General features: G+C 39.6%; 2 protein-coding genes across 2 annotated transcripts in view; both read right to left on the bottom strand.

Moving 5' to 3' along the window:
* Positions 1-354: 354 nt before the first annotated feature.
* On the bottom strand, positions 355-7,427 carry opn8c (opsin 8, group member c; the record flags this gene model as incomplete). Its single annotated transcript, XM_083934584.1, has 4 exons — positions 355-873; positions 3,276-3,607; positions 4,652-4,945; positions 7,322-7,427. The coding sequence occupies 4 exons, from the start codon at positions 7,425-7,427 to the stop codon at positions 355-357; spliced, it is 1,251 nt and encodes a 416-aa protein (XP_083790710.1).
* A 2,775-nt stretch (positions 7,428-10,202) lies between these two features.
* Positions 10,203-20,825, bottom strand: part of ppp2r5a (protein phosphatase 2, regulatory subunit B', alpha isoform) — a 38,668-nt gene continuing 28,045 nt past the window's right edge. The window contains exons 5-13 of the mRNA XM_083933878.1: positions 20,027-20,157; positions 19,141-19,200; positions 18,685-18,793; positions 18,188-18,241; positions 17,976-18,026; positions 17,761-17,880; positions 16,746-16,873; positions 15,163-15,264; positions 10,203-12,862 (exon numbers count right to left, since the gene is read on the bottom strand). Coding sequence (XP_083790004.1) covers positions 12,610-12,862; positions 15,163-15,264; positions 16,746-16,873; positions 17,761-17,880; positions 17,976-18,026; positions 18,188-18,241; positions 18,685-18,793; positions 19,141-19,200; positions 20,027-20,157 — 1,008 coding nt within the window. The 3' untranslated portion in view covers positions 10,203-12,609. The remainder of the gene's footprint in view (positions 12,863-15,162; positions 15,265-16,745; positions 16,874-17,760; positions 17,881-17,975; positions 18,027-18,187; positions 18,242-18,684; positions 18,794-19,140; positions 19,201-20,026; positions 20,158-20,825) is intronic.

The raw sequence follows: 20,825 nt of genomic DNA, 5'->3' as shown, positions 1-20,825 counted from the left end.
ACTTTAATGCACTTTTCATCATTTTATTTTGTGCTCAATCTTTGTGCTCAATCTTTGTCATGAAATGTCCTTATTGTAAAGTACTTTATGCTGCATTTCTTGAACAAAATGTGGTATACAAATAAAGTTATTATTATTATCATAATCTAAGCATGTAACAGGATGTAAATGTTAAGTAAATAGAAACTCTCAAGTACGTAGCATGTATAAGTACAGTATATTCATTTACAAACCAGCAACAATGCCCTTCAATAAAACAGTATAGACATTTGGGGTTAATGGCTGTCCACAGTTTAACCACACTGCCTTTCTTTGTTGGTATCAATGATGATACACAGAGTTCATAGAGACAGACTATGAGACTTTGGCAAGATTATTCTCCAAGACTATGGTTTCGTTCTTCGACGTGGACCCCCAGCAGTTGTACAATGGCCTGTCGAGGACACGGTGGCTGCTGGTGGGCATTTCTCCGTCTTTGCTCTTGCTCTTGCTCTTGCTCTTGCCCTTGCTTTTGCTTTTGCTTTTGCTTTTGCTGTGAATTCTGTCCTGGGACGGGTTCTTCTTGACACATCCTCTTTCCTGCAGCTCGATGTGGATGGGATATTGATGGCTCACGGCAATGTTGCCCACTCGATTTCCTCCCAGCTTTGGCCAGTAGTTGACGAGCAGGCAGCGAAGCTCCTTTTTGAAAGTCTTGTTAAAGTAGAAGTAGATAAAAGGGTTGTAGACGTGGGAGCTTTTAGCAAAGAGGGCAGGGAACACGAAGCCCTCTGGAGCCATGTACTGGCTCTCCTTGTGGAAAATGAAGAGGAAGGACACAATGGCGTACGGAGCCCAGGCAATCACAAAACCCAGACTGATGCAGAAAAACATCTGAAAGACGAAAAATCAGCGCTGTTAGTGATAAAAATTAAATGAATTACTTCTTATGATGCACGCTAGTTCCATAAAGCATGTTCCCTAGAATTATCATTACACTCTTTTCTTATTAAACTTCACTGTGGTTTCTTTTGACCATAACTGCAGTACCCCTGTCCCTTTGCTACATTATGGAAAGATTGTAAAGTCTCATTTTAGATCTCCTTCTGAAATTTCGCAAATTGACTTGTTGTGAAGTGAAGCTTTGTGTTTTCTAAAAGATTTTTATTAAAATCAATGATATACAGAGAATAAACGTCCTCGCCAAAGCTCTCTGGGTTTGACTCTTTAGTGCATGTCATCCCCTCTGTCTCCCGTTTCCTGTCACTCTTCAGTTGTCCTGATAAACAAAGCCATGAAAATGCAAAAAAACCCCAAAACAAACGTACACTACAGCTTTTATAGACTAATATTACCTTTGGATGCAGACACGCTGAAGCTGTGGCGAGTTTTGGTACAAATGGATCCTAATACTCTGAACGGCAGCTTCTGCATGTTTCCATAGTAGTCAGACACTTACAATAACTGTTTAACTCTTCATGAATCTAAAATCTATTCAAATAAAACAAGTCGTTTTCATCTAACAAGTCAAATAAGTTGGGAACAGCTGCTTAACCAAGTGGTTTGGTGAATTGTCTCCACTTCAATCTTTGTACAGCAAAGGTCACTGAATATTTTATTTGTCTACTAAGGAATTCTAAAGGAAGTAATTAATCTAAGGTGTCCCTACTAGTCTACTCTTCCTACATCATATAGCCAGACGAGAGGAGCTGTTCTCAACCTCAGTTACTAATCCACTAATAGACAAGTGAGTTGAGTTGATGTGCCCTCTAAGTACACGTCTAAGGATTAATTCGATTATAAAATGGATGGTTCGAATCAAGCAATCTTGTACAATTCTATATCACTCCACTTTCCTCGTATTGGACAGGGTGCTTGGGACTTCCTGCCGTTCCTAAGCAGCCTAAACCGCTCGTGTGGGGGTCTCTTTAATCTAGTTTAACCTAGCTAATACACTGCGACACAATGGAAACATTTATGGTCAACGTCAACCTCTGTGGTGGATTGGATTGAACAGTGTATATCTCTGAGGGAAAAATCCATGCTGAAACTAAAAAAATAACGTGCAGAGATCTGTAAAAGGGAGGTCAATGAACTGGAAAAAAACTAAATGAACAGAGGTAAATAAATGGAGAGAAACTATATCATTTCAGTCTTTGTTTTTTGTATAAGTGAAGTTAATAGACAGAGAAATTAGACTTTTCAGTTGTATCTACGTATCTCCAGTTCAGCACCACGGACAGCGCCAAGCAGCGCCAACTTACCATTGTGCCTCATTTGATTACATGTGACAAATAAACCTGATTGATTGATACCAGGTGATGAGGTTGGGTTCCTATCTCTTGGCAAGAACAATGCTTTTTTGAGTTTAGGGGGACTTTAGAGATGTGAAGTGTCTCGTTAATGTTTCTGACAGATTTTTAAACTAGAGGTTGACTGATGAGGTTTTGAATACATTATGACTACCTGTACTCCCCTGTACACACCTCAACAATCAGCTGTAGTAAGGACTCGTAGTGTAGTATAATAAGTTATCATTGTATGTGTTCAGTAGTGAGTGAAGTACATATTGATGAAAAACGAATGCTTAATCATTGTTGGAGGTAGGTTAAGTGTGTATTTGAAATAACCTATTGCAGTTGTTGGAACATCTATTTCACTGTTTCCATCCCGCTGTGAAAATGAAGCTTGACAACATGCATTTAGTCTTAACACTACAAGTCCTTACAGCTGATTGTTGAGGTGTGTATTCATGATGTATTCTATATACGCCCCATCACCTAGTGCTTCTGAAATAATTGTGTGTGTGTTTATGAAGGAAATCATTGAACATTATGCATGCACTATAGATTTCAGTTAGTCATTTCCAATAACTGTGTGTTGCCATGACCACCGTATTGAGTCTCTCATTATCAAAGTGCATTGCTTCATTATTTTCTTTTTCTTTATCTTTTTGTGTCTTTTGTGGACCACTCCTGTTGATTAGAGCTTGCATGTTTGCTACTTGAGAAAGAATTCTATGTGATCTTCTTGAGCTTTGTCTGTTAACCTCATTGTACTACAAGGCATTTTCCTCGAAAGCTCAGACAAAAGAAAATGTGATGTGTCTCAAACCCGATCTCCCGAAGTTTAGGAAAATCCTCCCACCACCTTGAGTCTTTACCAGGATTTTAGAGCCTTTTAAGACCTGAGACTTGAATGTTTCTGCTTCAAGCATCAAACAAACACCCTCGTTTTGGAGTCAATTCTAAAGTTAGTCAAGTTAAGTTCAAGTCAGTATCCCTTTGTCCACTCACCATGGAGAGTTGTTTTTCAGTGTATCGCAGGTTGTTGGGGATGCCTCTCGCGGACAGCGAGTAGGAGAAGCGAGACAACTTGTAGAGGATCTGACACTGGGACACCACGATGAGGAGAACAGGAATAAATGTGAAGAAGATGAAGGAGCAGATGACGTAGAACGCATCCTTGGATGAGGTATGATAACCCCTCCAGGCGATGGTGCAGGACAGTCCGTAAGGCTCAGGGACGTACTCACCCCAGCCGAACAGAGGGAAGCAGGACCACACAGTAGCCAAGAGCCAGATCAAACAGCACGCTATTCGGATGTTAGCTCCTTCCAGCCACACAGCTGTGGAGAAAACCAGTTAGGTATCTAATTGTGTTGCTGCCATAATGCTTACAGGGATAGTTCAACCTTTTGGCAAGTTTGCTTATTCACTTTCTAGCCAAGAGTTACATGAAAAGTTCGACATTCAAGTCTGTGTGGGCAAACATTATAACGAGTAAGTTAAGCTGTTTTCTTATATGAACTCGAGACAATGTCAGACAAAACAGTCTCTTGCCGTTTCTTGAATTTATCTGACAATTTCCGCTTCGGCCCTCGTTGACAGAACTTTCCAAATATCATCGTCTCTGTCTTTGTGTAAATCACCCTTGTGCTTCACCCTCAGATGAGACATAAGAGTGCTAATATCTAATGCTCAGTGAGAAAAAAAATAGGCGCTTTTTTCACGAAATCACAAACAATTTTAAAAAGCTCTCTCTGACCCGTCTTGTTGCTTTCATCTTTGCATATACTTTGTGAGTAAAAGAGTGAAATTGACGCCAAATGTCAAATATCAAATCTCATGTACCTATCGTTGAAATATGGATCCTGCTATTTTGAACAATTTTCCAGCTGTGAAATGTAATTATTTTTTAGAAAAGTACGTGTCAATCTACAAGGTTACAAAAAAATTTTTTTAGTAAAAGGAGACACGTCAGTTCTGTGAATATCCAGCTCAATTTAGCATGAAAAACATCTTTAATGTGGCCATTTCGGCAGATAAAGACAGAGACACTTTAAAAAGCGTTATTAAGGCATAACGCATGAAATCACTGTCATTTCTAGCATCTCGACGGAAGGAAAAAAAATCAAGTTTAGTCAGTAGAAAGGCCATGTGATGCTCTCTTTCTTGCTTTCCTTTATCTTCACATAAAAGGTCTCATATTGAGCATGGCAAGCTTTGTGAATGCCTTACAAGAAGAAAATGTGCTGTAAAACTACCAACAGAAAAAAAGCAGCTGTCTGAAAGACTTTTTTCTTTGTGGTGACCCTTAAACCCACATCCTTTCACACATCATTTCATCCTTTAAAAATGTTTCCAACCATTCAACAGCAAACTGCCCTCACCGTATGACACACTGTAGCAGGTTTTCAAGTAGCGAAAAAAGCTGATGGCGGCGATGGTGAACATGCCGCACAGGCCGAAGATGAAGCAGCCAAGGCCGTAGTAAACACATGTAATGTTTTCTCCTAACCATGCGTGGTTGAAGGAGGACGTGATGGAGAGCGGGTAGAAGAAGATGCAGCACAGGAAGTCGACCACGGCCAGATTGACGCACAGCAGCTCCGGGCCGACCATCTTCTTCCTCCTGCGGTAACAAATCACCAGGACCAGCCCATTCCCCAGAACAGAGAGCAGAACTAGACAGAAGAAGATGTTTCAAAACCAAAGCTGCATTCATTTTTTGGGCCACTTGGACAACAAGTAAAATTACTGAGAGAAAATCCTGGAAAATAAACATCTCATCAGGGAGCTGTTGCACAAAACCGGGAGAAGGGAATGACTTTACTACTTCAGCCATGACCCGGTTTCACAAAAGACGAGGCCCATACGTTACCATGGAGATTTATTCTGTGCTGTTCGCCTGCTTCACACCAGGCTTACAGCCAGGCTTGATTAATGCTGCTGCTGTATCTCAATCAGCTGTCACTCCGATCGCAAATCAGTGTTTCACAATTATTCCATGATCTTTTATTCTACATGATTTTTATTAGCCTGCATGAAAGGATAACGGATAGATTGTCAGTTGAATAGTCTTTAATTATTTTTATTGTAACAGAACCATTTAGGCAGCCTCATTAGAATCATTCCTGTGATTCTTTGTTCATATTAATGTGAGAAGTTTGATAAATAGACTTTGATTAAATATACAGAATATATATAAAACCTGAGATCATTATAAATGGCCTATAAAGCTGTAAATAAGGTTTAAATGTGGGATGTTTCACAATGTCGTGTCTGTTTCTGAATGGCATGTTTGACAACAAAGTGCTGAGAGAGAGAGAGAGAGAGAGAGAGAGAGAGAGAGGGAGAAAGAGAGAGAGACAGAGAGAGAGAGAGACAGAGAGAGAGAGAGACAGAGAGAGACAGAGAGAGACAGAGAGAGACAGAGAGAGAGAGAGAGAGAGAGAGAAAGAGAGAGAGAGAGAGAGAGAGAGAGAGAGAGAGAGAGAGAGAGAGAGAGAGAGAGAGAGAGAGAGAGAGAGAGAGAGAGAGAGAGAGAGAGAGAGAGAGAGAGAGAGAGAGAGAGAGAGAGAGAGAGAGAGAGAGGAAAACAGAGACTAAAACAATGTTATAATTTACTGGACAGACAATTTCAATTGGCCCAATATTTAACCCCAATAAAAGCCCCTAAAAAGGCAAACCCTAACAAAAACAGACTCAGTGACCATAAACTTCACATTGAAACTGGTCGCCGTAAAAGAGAACGGCTAGAAAGAGCAAAAGGAATTTTGTCCAGTGCGAAACAGGAGAAGTAGAGACAGAAACTGACTTTCTCACAAAGTGTCCAAAATACAAAGAAATTCGAGAAGAATTATTTCCCAAATTTAAAGAGAACTTCCCTGACTTCCTCACCCCCCCAACAAGACGAAACCATTCAAACCCTTCTGGAGAAGACGGCTCCACTGTGGAACTGGTGTCACTGCATGTCACACATCAAGAAATGTCCCAGTGTAAGACTGTTTATCGTTTATGTAAGTCTTTATTCTTATGACCACTTATTATTTTATGATTGTTTATTATTTTACACACACATTCCACATTCAAGTGCACAATGAGAGTCTATGTAACACCAACTCGGATGAATAAATTCCACCCCAATAACCCTGACACGTGCTAAGAGTGTGGTAGAGAGGGCACACTATGCCATCGCCCCTGGGACTGCCCACTGATTCAGGCCTTTCACCTTTTGGAGTGAGGTGATGCTTATGATTGTGCAGGTTACAGGTATAAAACTAATATTAGACCTCAAACTATGTAACCAAGCAAGGCAAATCAATCTATGGTTATTTTTGCATGCTACAAGCATATACACTAGAGCCAAATCATGGAAATCCACTACTAAACCGGGTGATAGTGTCACTCTATCAGATTCAACGGCACTGGAAAAACTCGCCTTTACGTTAAAGGGTAAACATCTGATTTTGTTCACTATGTGGAGATCTTTAATGGTGTTCTTAGAGGGGAGGAGACATTGGAGTCATGCTCTCCCTGCATGTCAACCATCAACAAACGGAAAAACATGTATTTATGCTTTGTTTTTGGCTCTTTTTATTATTCATTTGAAAAGCTTTTCTCTCAGAGAGTTGACGGATTATTTACATTTTATACTCTGAAAAATAACTCACGCTACTGCCCTGTGATGTTTACCTCATTAAGATGTGATAGTTTTGGTTTGCACCTGTTTTATACTTTGTTTATTCTAAAAAATGAATAAACACGCGCAGAAAAAAATGCACCTAAAAAATAACCAAAAAGTCAAAGAATAATAAAAAAAGAAACAATAATAAAGACGGTTTCGTTTCCATTGAATCCAAATAAAACCATTTCCCTGCATCTCAGCATTCGTTCTTTATTGTTTATTGTGATATTAACTCAGATTGTTTGGCTTTGAAATAAGCAGACGTGCATTTGCATTGTATAAGCATAAAAAAAACTTTCATTCTATTCTTTTATTCTATTCTCTAGTTTGTCTCTGACAGTGTTTCATAGATAACAGATAGAGAGGCACGTACCGACGGAGAGGATGGCCAGTCCCACACACATGTCCGCCGCCGGGGTCAGTTTGGAGGAGAAGGCGGAGGCGGTGCGGTTGTCTTGGTCCGGAGAGTTCAGAGTCATCGGTTGTGTTGTTGTCGGCTCAAAACTGGACTCAAAGAGCGAGGTGTGCGCGCGGAGGCGGACTTTTAAAGCGAGTCGGTGTCGTTCATGGTTGCACGTGTCACCGTGGTAAGTTTCAGCGCGAGCTCTAATATAAATGTGTACCTTTCAGACCTGAGACTTTGATAGGGCGAGGCAACTGTCAATCATTTTCTAACTGGGCCAATCAGAGCTCGTCATGTCATGGTTTTTATTCAGCGACCACCTCACAGTGCAGTTTAACTCTAACAAAGATTGAGCTCATGTCTTAACAATCACAAATATTCAGCAGAGGACATTTACTGCTGATACACTTACTGTGCTTTAGGACATGCTGCTACATTTCACTGTGGTTTACTGTAACTTACTTCAGTACGAAATGCTGCTACACTCCACTGTGCCATACTGTCACTTAGTTCTGTAGGACATGCTGCTACATTTTTAACATTTTTAACACTTATAACTTATCGCTCCTTCTCACTTATCTAGTTTGTACTTATCTTATTTAAATTTTCTGCTAAACTGCACAGTGCGTATTGTTGTATATTGTATATACCTACGCTTAACCACAACGTCTGTTGCACTCTGTCACACTTGGTTCATAGCTTGATATATCTGACGTTAGCTTTATTTTGATTTGATTTATGTTTATGCTTATTGTTACTCTGATCCTTTTCCGCCTTTGTACTGAAACTGTTGCAAAATAATTTCCCTCGGGATAAATAAAGCTTCTTGAATCTTGAATCTTTACATCATTCATTTATCTCACTGTAAGAAAAGCCCTGTTAAATGACCGTAAACGACATTTGCCTTTAGTTTCCTGTCATCCTACAGTGCATCTACTGTCATATACAACAGTTATTACTGTGAAAACAGAACAGTACTGCTCTGTATAGCATGCAAGCTTTACAGTATAATACTTTCATCTGCCGTATAATATATTGTTATTTTAGTGTTCTTACTGTGATCACCATACAGTTTATTACTGTAAAATATATTGTACTGTAGCTAATGATTCAAACATGTTTACATTTTCAAATGAAAACCCATGAAAATTGCACAAAAAAGACTAACAAAGAGATTATACTACTTATAAAATTCATCTTTTATTAAACCCAATGAAGTTATAAAGCATTTTATAAAACATTACATACAGTAACAACATTCCTCTTGCTGGAAAGGCTGTCGGAATGCATGTCCGAGTACATGTACCCCGAACCTTCGTTTTTTTTTGTTTTTAACAAGAGATGGCCATAAAACATTTAATGTACTGTTTTAAAGCGACATCCTAATACATTCAGTATCTGACACATTTCAGCAGATGAAATTCTTGTGAAATAAAACCCATAAGAACAATAAATCTTGTCAAACCAGTTCTCAACCAGTCAACTTGAATACCAAGCTTAAAGTATCCTGCCTTCTGTGTCCATCTTTCAAGAGTTAGGATCACGTGCAATGGAAAGTGAATGAAAGAGCAAACCTGGAACTGCAAATGAAGACAACTGAAAGGTGCTGACATGAACATCTGGTTGCAGTGTAGAGTATACCTTTGTGAAGGTGAGGTCCTGTGTGGAGATGTCCTGTGGTCTACATAAAGCCCCGTTAAAAGTCCATGAGGTTTTTTATGAGGGGGGCCACATGTGGATTCACAGTTGCTAATTTGTTCTGGACCAGCTTCCCCGTCTCCTTGGACACCACCTTCCCCGGGCTGGCCTTGGTTCCCCTCTCAGGTTTGATGCCATTAAAGATGATTTGAACTTAATATACAACCTCATCATACTCACCAAACTCTAAGATATTTTATCATTGTAATGACCTCTGTGTCTCATAATTATAAGAGATTGATCTTGTTTTGAGAAACCATTGATTACATCAGACCAGTTGTTGCCATGATGACAGTATCTAAGTTTTTTTTATTTCAACTTTGGCAAAAACTACATCCATAGACCACAACTACACATAGGAGAAATGAGGCAGAATGACAGACAGACTACTGTTCTATACTCTATGCCTTACTTATGTGAAACTTAACCAGTAGTGTCAGTCATGGACTGTCTGGGAGGGGTCATCCCTGTGTTCCCACCGTCCTGTTTCTTCCAGGTGCATAATGCAAACCCAGGGGGTAGCATTAATACAACGATCTTACGCATATATGCTAGCCTTCTGTATCATGACGACCTCTTTGGCTGAATCTAACTTAATGTAGCATACAAAGCAATAATATCCATAAATGAAATCCCTTTGCTCTTTCACTCCCTCGTTCTATCCACTTCTGTCGATTTTGCTCTCTAATAAAGGAATAAAAGGGCCAATAAAAAAACAAACTGCTCAGAACAAAAGAATACATTGTAAGCCTCTGGTTGATGAAATAATTAAAAAAAGAAAAGAAAAAAGATTGACAGTTTACCCCTCAAGTCCCCAGATTTACCCTTCTCTCAAAGATATAAAGCAATGAGTGTTAAAGTCCAATCACAGTGGATACATTTAAACTTTTAAATTTTTTAGAGGTGTGTGATTTGTTTTTGTGTCTTGCAGAAGAGCTCTTCATCTTAATGAGACAACTGGGTTCGATATAAGAGGATTTATGAGATCAGAACTATTCAAAGAGATGGATTTGTCATATGAAGTGTAATTTCATGGGGCCCCAGAAAGATCGCTGTTGATGACATAATTGGCACCATCTGTTGACCTCTATGGGGTACTACAATTCAACTCTGGTGAGAGGAGATGAAAAAAAGACTCTGTTATGAGTAGAAAGATAGAGTAGACTTTATTTGATGGTGAAACCTAAATAAGATCTGCGATTACAAAACAGGTTCCCCAGCACACAGTTTTTAACGCCACAGAGGTTGGAATGCTGTACTGACAGAAAGGCATCAGAAAAGACTGGACCTAAAATATGAACATAGAAGAAATAAGAGAGCAGACACCCAGGGTTCAGAGGGACCACCATTCACTAAAAAAAGAAAAAGTCATTCCTATGATCGACGGCAGTCGTTTTTAAGTTTATGAACACATTTATAAACTCCCAACGTGAGAAACTAAAAGCAAATGTGAGGTTATAAAGTCTAGAGATGCAGGGAGTTAACAGGCATTGATGGAAAAGATTACTTGGATTTTCTGGTGAATTCTGTTGATTTTTTTTAGTTGATATCACTACTTCATGATGAGCCTTATATGGATATTAAAACTCACAATACACAACATCAGCCTCCTGTGCACTGTAGATAAGTGGAAAGACAAGTGTACGTCTTTGTGTTCCTAAGCACTGACTGCACTTTCCTAGACCACGGAAACAATATACTGTACAGAAAATCTTAAATTGAGTGGCATTTCCCTTTAAGTAGCCTCCAAACTAACATATACACATATACGCACTCTACAAATATACACTCAAGCGCATCCTGCATCCCACCATACTCCATCTGCAAAAATATATGCCTCGTCATTGCTCTGGAAAAATAAAGTACTGTAGGTCTCATGTCATTTCTTAAGCTACTACTTTTTAGAGAATAGTTTGACATTTTGTTGTTTTTGTCCAACTCTCTTGCCGAGAGTTAGTCGAAAAGATGGTAACCTCTCATGTCTGTTTGGTAAATGTGAAGCCACAGCGAGCAGACAGTTAGCTTAGCTTAGCATAAAGACGGGATAGGGAGAACAGCCAGCTTAACTAAGTGCAGAGGTACCAAAATGTAAATATGTTCTGGTTTCTTCCCTCGTCCTCTTGTCCTTGACTAAAAAACATTTGATGACCTCATTTTTGTGCTTTGGGAAAACCTGATAAGACATTTTTTTTTTACTATTTCCTCACATTTTATGGACCAAACAACTTACTGATGAAGGGAGAAAATAATTGACAGATTAATCATCAATAAAAATAATCGTAAGTTGTACACGTCATTGGGGCTGCATCTGTGGCAGCGCGGTGTTTAAGGTAACGGTGAGATAATGAAATAGAAATAATGCGTTAAAAAAACACTGCATAATGGTTTGTAATACTCGCACATGATTTTACAACTCTGTAAAGTCAAATCTTTTTCATCTTTGGTCACGACGACTGTGAGGTAATCTACCGGGAATGTCTTTGCATGTTTGTGATTGGCCAACGCAGCGTCTTGCTGGATAATAACTTGGATTGTTTTTAGTGCTCAAGCCGGTCTTAAGACATCTTTGGACCGGGCTCGCCGTTTCCTTCTGTTTCCGCTCTTTGTGCTAAGCTAAGCTGCTGAGGCTTCATATTTACAGTAGAAACATGAGAGTGGTTCTTTGAATCTAACTTTCAGCAAGAAAGTCCATAAACCTATCCCTCAAAATGTAGAAACATTCCTTTAGTCAAGCTAAAAAACATTCCATTCCTTGAAAGCCCTGTCTCAATACTTTAGTGTAATCTTATGAATGCAACTATCAGCCTTACCCAGTTAAAAAAATATTTACCAACACCTCAAAAATAATCTCACAAATATGACATTGATTCTAATTGTCAACTAGTAACTAGAGTCATTTACATAGATTTCAATCCATATCTGGGATTATTACTCTTTAGGATGTGTCTTGTTTTTGGCCATGCATCTCCCCCTCTTATTGTTCTGTAGCTTCTTCTGCTCCTGATAACAGTCCTTTTTTATACATTAATGGACACTGAATGTCTACTCATAGATCTGGTCCCATCTACACCCAAATACTCGTCAACCCAAAGTCTGCAGTTCCCTTCTTCCTTAAGATTTGCACCCAAGTGTTGGCAGCAACAAGGAAAGCACATTAAAAAATAGACATCTTTAAATAGCTATTCAGCTTGTCTAAGTGCAGCACAATCGGAAACATTAAATTCAAGTCATTATTCTCCCCTCCCATGTATCATACAACGAATATAACAAAAGAGAAGGAAAAAAAATCATTTTCAGTTAAGAAACTAAATGTGAAAGGATAAATCTTTGATCAGACAAATAAACAATATACTGCAGCCACACTGTAACATCCAAAAATAGTCTTAAGTTGAAATATATATTTTTTTTTTGCCAAAGAAATGCTGGCGTTCTAAGTCATTCTAAGTAGATTTAATATACTGTTGAGGTGTAATTTGTGTTTTTCTGTCTCCGTTAATCCTCTCCTGACAGTCCTGAACACGATGTCAAACCGTTACGGAATAAAAAACAGACATCCGGTGTCATTTGGCACATGAGGTGCTCTCAGTGGCTGCCACACTGACGTCAGGATCTTGGTTGTCAGTTGTGACGGCCGCAGCCTCAACGCTCTTGTCCTGGTTGTCATTATTATTGTTACTATTGTTGTTGTTGTTGTTGTTGTTCTGGACACTCGGCAGCCCGTGGCTGTTGTTTTGGACCAGAGCAGTGTTGCTGAGCCTCAACTTGTCCAGCTTCTTCCACAGCTCGTCCCTCTCCTGCTCCTTCTTCTTCTCCCTGGGAACATTGAAAACAAAAATAGAAATAGTAATTGACACAAATTCCCTTTTCACATGTGCAGTGCAAGCCTGAAATGACCTAGACATTAATCCGCAGTGCTGCATGTGTGAATGCAAATATCCAATTCAGTCAGACCGGGCATCAAACAGAGTACAAAGACGGTGACAAAATTGTCTAACTGGAGAGATGGGAATCAGGGCCGACACAAAAATCATCAGAAAAATTCAAAGGATGACAAGAGACTCGAATCTTCTGGTGTTTCTACAGGTGTGAAAGAGGAACTCTCTCCATCTCTGGACATGGTTCTCCAGACATTGCATAAGGTTCAAAATGTGAAAATTGCTTTATAGATACTATAAGGTATACAACAGAAGTGAGTACACCCCTGTGCAATATCACTTAAATGATCACTTATACATTTTTTCACCTTACAGTCATTTCATCACTTCTGAGTGGAACAGTCGGATATTTGCTCTTATGTAAAAAAAATTTAAAACAAGTATAGATTTAAAAATACAGGTCCCACAATAGGAACTCAAAGCAACAAAAGTCAGTACACCTTTCATTACTGAGATTCAAATATTTTACTTTGTCAACACTTTGTATGTCCACTTTTGTTTTTGATGACAAACTCAATCCTCCTTGGCATGGAGGACACCAGTGTTTGATGCTCTGTCATTCTTGAGGGACAATTTCTTTCAGCTGCTCTTGCTGGAGGGGTTGTGTTGCGCTACCTTTCACTTTAAAATACCCCAAATGCCTTCTGTTGGATTCGAGTCAGGTGACATACTTGTCCAGGTCATAGTTTTTACTTCTTCTTTCTTTAGGAACTCTTGTGTGATTTTGGCAGCGTACTTTGGATTGTTATCATGCTGGAATATTCCTCTTCTGCCGAGCTTCTGGAGACTGGGAGTCATCTTTTGGTATAGCCACATGCATTCATGGTGCCATCTGCAAATGTCATCTCCCCAACACCTTTTGCACTCATGCATCCCCACATCATCAATACTACCACCTCCATGCTTCACTGTCGGGACGATGCATTCACTGTGGTAGCCTGTGAGCTTTCACAGAAACTCAGATTACCTTTGATAACCCCCCTGCCAAGTGTGAAGCACTTGCCCGTCTGTTTTTCAGGGCTAGATTGTGCAAGTAGCGTACTGTCCGTGGCGTCATTTTAAAAGGGACGGCCACTTTGGCTCTAAATAGTGGTGCAATGGCTCGTTCTTTACCTCCTAATTACTGCTGCAACTGTGTTTTGACAGATTTTTAGTTGCTCTCCGATCTTCCTGTATCCTTTTCCATCTTTGTGAAGTCGCACAATCAAATGTTTCAATTCCTCTGGCAATTCTTTTCCATGTGGAGCCATGCTGCAGACATGCAGATGGACAAAGCCCATAGGTCAAAAACTAATAAAGTTCTGATGTCCATAATTCCTTTGATAACTATGCTAATTGGAAATCACAGCGTTTCTACTTTGAGGCCTCTATTTTCAATATAGTCTTTCTAAAGATTTTGTTTGTGATTGTTGAGAAGAGGAAATACTCTCCTTGACAACTTAAAAATAATGCAAATACTGTAAGGTGATTCTGTTTTGAATCATTTGACATTTAAGTGATATTGCACAAGGGTGTCCTCACTTCTGTTGTATACCGTAAGGCAAGGCAAGGCAGGTTTATTTGTATAGCACAATTCAACAACAAGGCAATTCAAAGTGCTTCACACAGAACATTAAAAGCATTGGGAGAAATAACACATAAAACATAACATATCAATTTAAAACATACTATAAAAGGTCATTTTTAAAACATAAAAGATGTTTACAGTTAAAGAAGTTACAGTGCAGTTTACTGAAAAACAGCGGCAAATAGAAAAGTCTTCAGTCTTGACTTAAAAGAACTGAGAGTTGCAGCAGACCTGCAGTTTTCTGGAAGTTTGTTCCAGATTTGTAGTAGTGTAGTTGAATTTTCACCTCCTGGCCCATCTTTGACCTACAAAATCTAATCGGTTCATAATCGAATCACAGCAGTAACTCAGGAGTAACATGTTGAAAACTGAAAAATCTTGGGCGCCGTTTACACCAAAAACCAATCCAACTCTGGTGTTCAAGGCGTTTGAAAATGAAATGTCACTGGTAGAAAACCAGTATTGCGTTGGACCCTGAGGAGCAGGACAGAGTGATGCTGCACTGATTCATTCTTTCAGAGAGGTTAATATTTTCTCATATGTGACAAAATCAGTAAATTGTGTTCAGCATGTGTCAAACATTGTGATATAAAAGTGTTCAATCTACTCACCGTTGCCTGTCTGCTTTATAGGAGGAAGTCAACTCATCAAACAGCGTGCAGTTCATCTCCATCAGTGTCTTCAGAACGTTGTAGACCAGAGCTACGATTGTCCTGCAGCACAAGAGGATGAAACATAAGAGCAGATGCTCAGAACAGTGGACATCGAAGGATGAACTCAGTTTACTTGTTTTAATGGAGACTATTTTCAATGGGTAGTTAAAATAAAAACTGTATTTTCTGTGGGCTATCCACAAAAAACATAGATTTCAATCCATATCTGGGCAAAAAAACATGCTGGGAAAATATGTTGCTGATAACAGTCCTTTTTCATACATTAATGGACACTGAATGTCTACTCATAGATCTGGTCCCATCTAACCCCAAATACTCATCAACCCAAAGTCTGCAGTTCCCTTCTTCCTTAAGATTTGCACCCAAGTGTTGGCAGCAACAAGGAAAGCACATTAAAAAATAGACATCTTTAAATAGCTATTCAGCTTGTCTGCGTCGCTTTGTTTATAAATTTTTCCATAGACCTCAGAGATGTTGTGCGTCTTGTCCAACTGTTTTTGAATATTTTCATCCGACCAAATCTGCAGTTAACACTCCACCTCCGCATCACACCAATGTGAACCTTTCACTGACATTGTTTTAAATGTCCGCGCATGGTCCATCTTTTTTTTTCTTCTATGTCCGAACAGGCGCACATAAAATGACGCCAGAGCCGCCGTAGGCCTCGTGCTTGTACACGTGTGCACGCTCGTGCTCGTACATGTGCAGACGTGCCTTACAAAAGCCCACCTCTCCCAAACAGTCCGTGGCCGGCAAACCTGCCGCACCTAGGCGCAGCACGGTTGCACTCACACTGGTCAAACAAACTATGCTTTACCCGTAAAACCTGTTTGGGCACAGTACGGATGGACAGTGTGAGTGTTTCATTGCAATTGGTGATAAAAAAACAATTATTTTCCTGTCTTTGGTGTTACCATGGTTACCTATCAACTAGTCTGTTAAACGTATTATTAAAATGATCATTATTTTATTAATGTACACATTCCAATTAAATAGACATAACTGCGCCGAAATGTCATATGTCATTTCTTCTCTTTCAAGTGATGCTTTATAAAAAAAATGAGCATCCGTTAGCTACTAATGTTAACAACGCAGGATTAAAAAACAACAACAATGGCTGGACTATAAGGGGCCGTCATTGGCAAAAAAAGATGACCTCTCATGTTCGCAGTTTGGCCGCATTTTGATTTGCTAGGAAATTAAATACAGTTATATGAAGGCTGTGTCAGAATAAAACGGCACGAAAGCACAGAGTAATGCATAACCACAATCAGTGCAGGCAGGTGGATGTTAACCTGCAGGGAGATCAGGCTGCAGGCTGCCAAACTCCGCAAAACCCATACAAGCAGCCCAGTCTGCAGACGCTGTGAACCTACTCTGACTTAAAAGATAACCCGGCTCATCAAGGAAATGACGGCGCAACATGTGCCTCCACTCAACCCGAAACTCTTTAAACTTTATATGAATGATCAGTCAAATAGCTTTAGCTGAAACAAAGGTCTCCAGACTGGAGTACTTACGGATTCCAGTGCTCTTTGGAGATTCTGTACAGGCTACCGAACATGATGGGAAGAACCTTGTCAATGTTCTCCTCGATGAGGCTGAGAATGTACTCATTATTCCAGAAATACAGCGCTCGCTCTGCTACCTGCAATCAGAGAGAAAATTGTCAAAAAACTGCAATGTGTGGGGATCAGCATTGGCCCCCTTAAGTATATAGACCTATTTTTTCTACCATGATTGAAATGGTTGTTCACATGCAGAAAACAAAAGCCCCTTTCAGCCATGTACCTCATGGTGATTTATATATGTCATGAACCTTTCACAGATTTAGGTAGTAAATTCTCCACTCACTGGGGCACTTTGCGGTGGCCTGAAGATTGTTGAACAGTCGACATAAACAGCGAAAATATAGCAAGCAGAATTCTTGGAATAATGAGAGCACAGCGCTGGTTGTCATTATTTTTACATTTGAAGTTTCTGTTGGGTTTTTTTTTTTTAATGAAGTAAAAAAAATCCTCAATATAGTTGAATAAATGTTATTTGACGTTCTGTTAGATTGCTGTTTGATTGCCCCATTAAAACATGTGGGTGCCAACGTGACCACAGTGAAAACAATTGATTTCACTCACTGGCTCTAGAGTCTGTAGAGTTGCTCTTTATTGTGTTAACTGCTGTAGTGTGTTTATGTTAAATAAAAGTATATTAATGTAATGTAATAATGCACAAGTTAGAGGGTTCCTTGTAAAATGAACAGCATTAATTCTCTGAGAAAATATCCCTCATCAAACAGATATTGGATCAAATTGAAAATCTAATCTAGACCTTGTGAACCAGAATTTAATCAATTCGGGGAATCAGTGGCGATACCAAGCCCTGGCACAATGTCATTTATCAAAACCAACGTGTATTGCGATTGGTATTGTATCACCTCTGGATCATGAGGTTGCAGGAGAAACCTTTAAACAGAATGAACAGGCGTGCAAAAACTGATGTGCCTATAACTGTCTGTGCATGTTTGTGTCATAAGCGTACCTGAAAGTGTGGATTGGCCACACATTTAGAGATCTGTTTGAACAACGGCTCCTGGATTTTCTTGAATTGTGTTGGCTCAATAACATCCAGAATCTCTTCAATTTCACCCAGGAACATCACCTAATTAGACACGAGGTGCAGAACGTGAAGCAACATTAAGATCTCGTCGACTGTGATAAGCGTAACGTGCTACTAGAGACATGCAGAAAGAATACCTCTTTCTGGCTGCAAGTTTTCGGCCAAAACTTCAGCAGTCCACGGATCACCTGCACAGAGAAGATAGACGAGAATTTTTGAGAAAAACAACCATCAACAGTCTGTTTGAGTGGGTGGTTGCTGGCACCAACTACACATTTCTCAGCAATGTAGACTAATATAGTGCTCAAGGCTTTGTGCTTTGAGTGGGAGGAATGATAAAAATAAGTACCGGTTCAGTGAGTGTAGGATCTTTCTCCAGGAACTGGACCACACAGTAGGCCAGCTGAGGGACACAAAAGAAAAAGAGTAAAAGTACACACTGTTCCCAAAAACGGCATCTGTCAAACACCACGTTGCGCATCATATCAAACGAAGCTGAAAACGTATTTAGAATGCAAACCTATGATCAGTCTAATTATTCTTATACATTCCCACTGTGTTAACATTGAGAAATTTAAGATGCACTGAAAAACAGTAATAATCCTTGAATCAGTGCATTTCCACTCCAAAGCCACCAGGAAGTGCTATAGTACAGAGATTACATCATGGCAGTGCTTAATCCTGCAGACAGTCCTCAACAACAGCTGTATTATTTATGTACACACATATTTTCTGTGCAGCTCAAGAATTAAAAAAAAAAAAGGATGTTTATCACAACATGCAGCCAAAATGAACCCGAATCATAACCAAATAAATATAATTACTATTAAAGACAGCTTCTCCTACCTGTGCATGGAAAAGGGCGAGTCCTTTAGCTGTATGTAACGGGATGAGCACCTTCATAAGGAACTGCTTGTGCTCTGCTTTCAGAGGCAACGCAAACCCATTGATGATACTGTAAACAGAAAAACAGCAGGGCCATGTTAGACAGATTGCTGTGCAAAGAGATAACCACAACCTGGGCTGTCCATAATAAAGAAGGTTTCTATGATGCTGATGATTACAGTTTTGTTATTATTACCACTTGCTTGCTTTGTATCTTACACCGAGAGTTAAACTGTATAGTTTTTAACCTTAATTAGGCATCTACATGCTTGCTCCAAATAACATTCATTGTACTATTACATTGACAATAAAGGTATCTTGTATATTAATGAATATTAATAATCAAACGTTATTGCATTATGCTGCAATTTCCCAGCTTGGGATTAATAAAGTATTTCTATTCTATTCTCTACTCACCTTCCCAGGATTTCTAGCAGCTCAGCAACACCGTTGAAGTGCTCAGTTTCATAAATGAACCTGTGACAGCAACAGAAATGATGAAACACGAACACAACAGAGCAGACTGATCAGAACAATTGATGCAAGCAGTTCCCAACACTGTGTTCCCCGTCAAATATCGCCACTCAGATTTGGGACTTGGGTTTCAAGTGTAAAATTTCACTTGGGTCCTATGATTCTTACATATGCAGACCTAAAACCCTAAAATTAAAGCCTTTATATTAAGTTTTATATGACCCACAAAAGCTGTCAATCTGCCATTTGGGTTGCTACCAAACGAAAGCAGGGATCACTTGTCACTGATCAAAAGAGTGCAAATTCTTTATTTGATAAAAAAAAAAAGTCCCATTTAAATATCTGACTAAGAATTAGTTGAAAAATGAACACATGTGGCTGGAGACCTTAAATCGACTGCTCTTATGCAACTTAATGATCCAATCATCATTCACCTCCTCTGTTTGGTGACCCCACGTCTCTTTCGCTGTGCAGCCACGGTATATATAAACAGCCTGACAACTGTGGCACTATTTTTATTCTCAGTGGCAGATGGTCAACGTGGGTGCACCCGTTTTGCCACCCTGCCTGTTGGAAACGACATCAAGTGCCCCATGTTTCAATCACGTGAAGCCCATTGTCACACAGCAACAGGGTCTGTAAAGACTCAGCTGTTGAGAATATCTGATGCCTCCATCAGAACATTTTCGGGGCTTTGGAGGCCAGGGTACATCTATGTCATGTGGTAACGTACAGTGAAAATTGTGAATGAAAAAATAACATGACTAAACGATAGGACATATAATATGTTTCCCTGTAACATTGGCTTCCTTTTAAATGTTTCACTCACCGCAAGAAAATGTTGTTGATCTGCTTCCTGATGAAGGCACGCAACCCCAGGAACTTTCCATAAATCCGATGCAGGATGGTCTTCAGGAAGTCCCTCTCCCTCGGGTCTTCGCTGTCGAACAACTCCAGAAGCTGGAAGGCCAAACACCTCAGTTTTAAGTAATGTGAAAGCAGGTTTTTTTTATCAAAGAAACCAAAAAACTCTGGTTTCATGAGCCCACAAATGCAGTTATGTGTGGATGAAAGGCACACACGGTTTATCGTTTGTGTGGACGCCGCCTTATAGTGCAGCCATAAAAAGCATGACACCTGCTGCCTCATGAAAGCGGTAGCGGCACATAGAGCAAGGGAAGAAAACTGTAAAAAATATGTTTTGGTAAAACTTGCATCCTTACTGACCAGATATTAGAGATAACTTTATTATGAAACAAAAGCCATCAGCCATCACACGGTGTGCCCGAGGTAACGTCAATATTTAATCACAATAGAGTTTTCTCAGGAGCCTGGCCAGTACATGACCCAAAGTTACCCAGTAGGTCCAGAAAAAACAATCATTACTCTGCTGTGTGTTGTGTCCATCTGTAGACAAAAGGTTTCTTAGAGGGGTCCATAGAAATATTCAGGGAGAGAACACAGATAAACACAAAGAAGAACACAATTCTCCTCACTCTTGTGAATCATGTGCAATCAAGTCTCTCTTTTCATTTTAATAGTTATGATAGAAAGATTATCCACGGAAAGAATAACCAGGTCATTACTGAAATTAAATGAATAGACTAAAAGCCTCTGTGCACCAAATA

This window comes from Echiichthys vipera (assembly GCF_963691815.1).
Source record: "Echiichthys vipera genome assembly, chromosome: 19".
Classification (NCBI taxonomy): domain Eukaryota; kingdom Metazoa; phylum Chordata; class Actinopteri; order Perciformes; family Trachinidae; genus Echiichthys; species Echiichthys vipera.
Note: the sequence above shows the minus strand (reverse complement) of the source record. Positions and strands in the feature narration are given on the sequence as shown.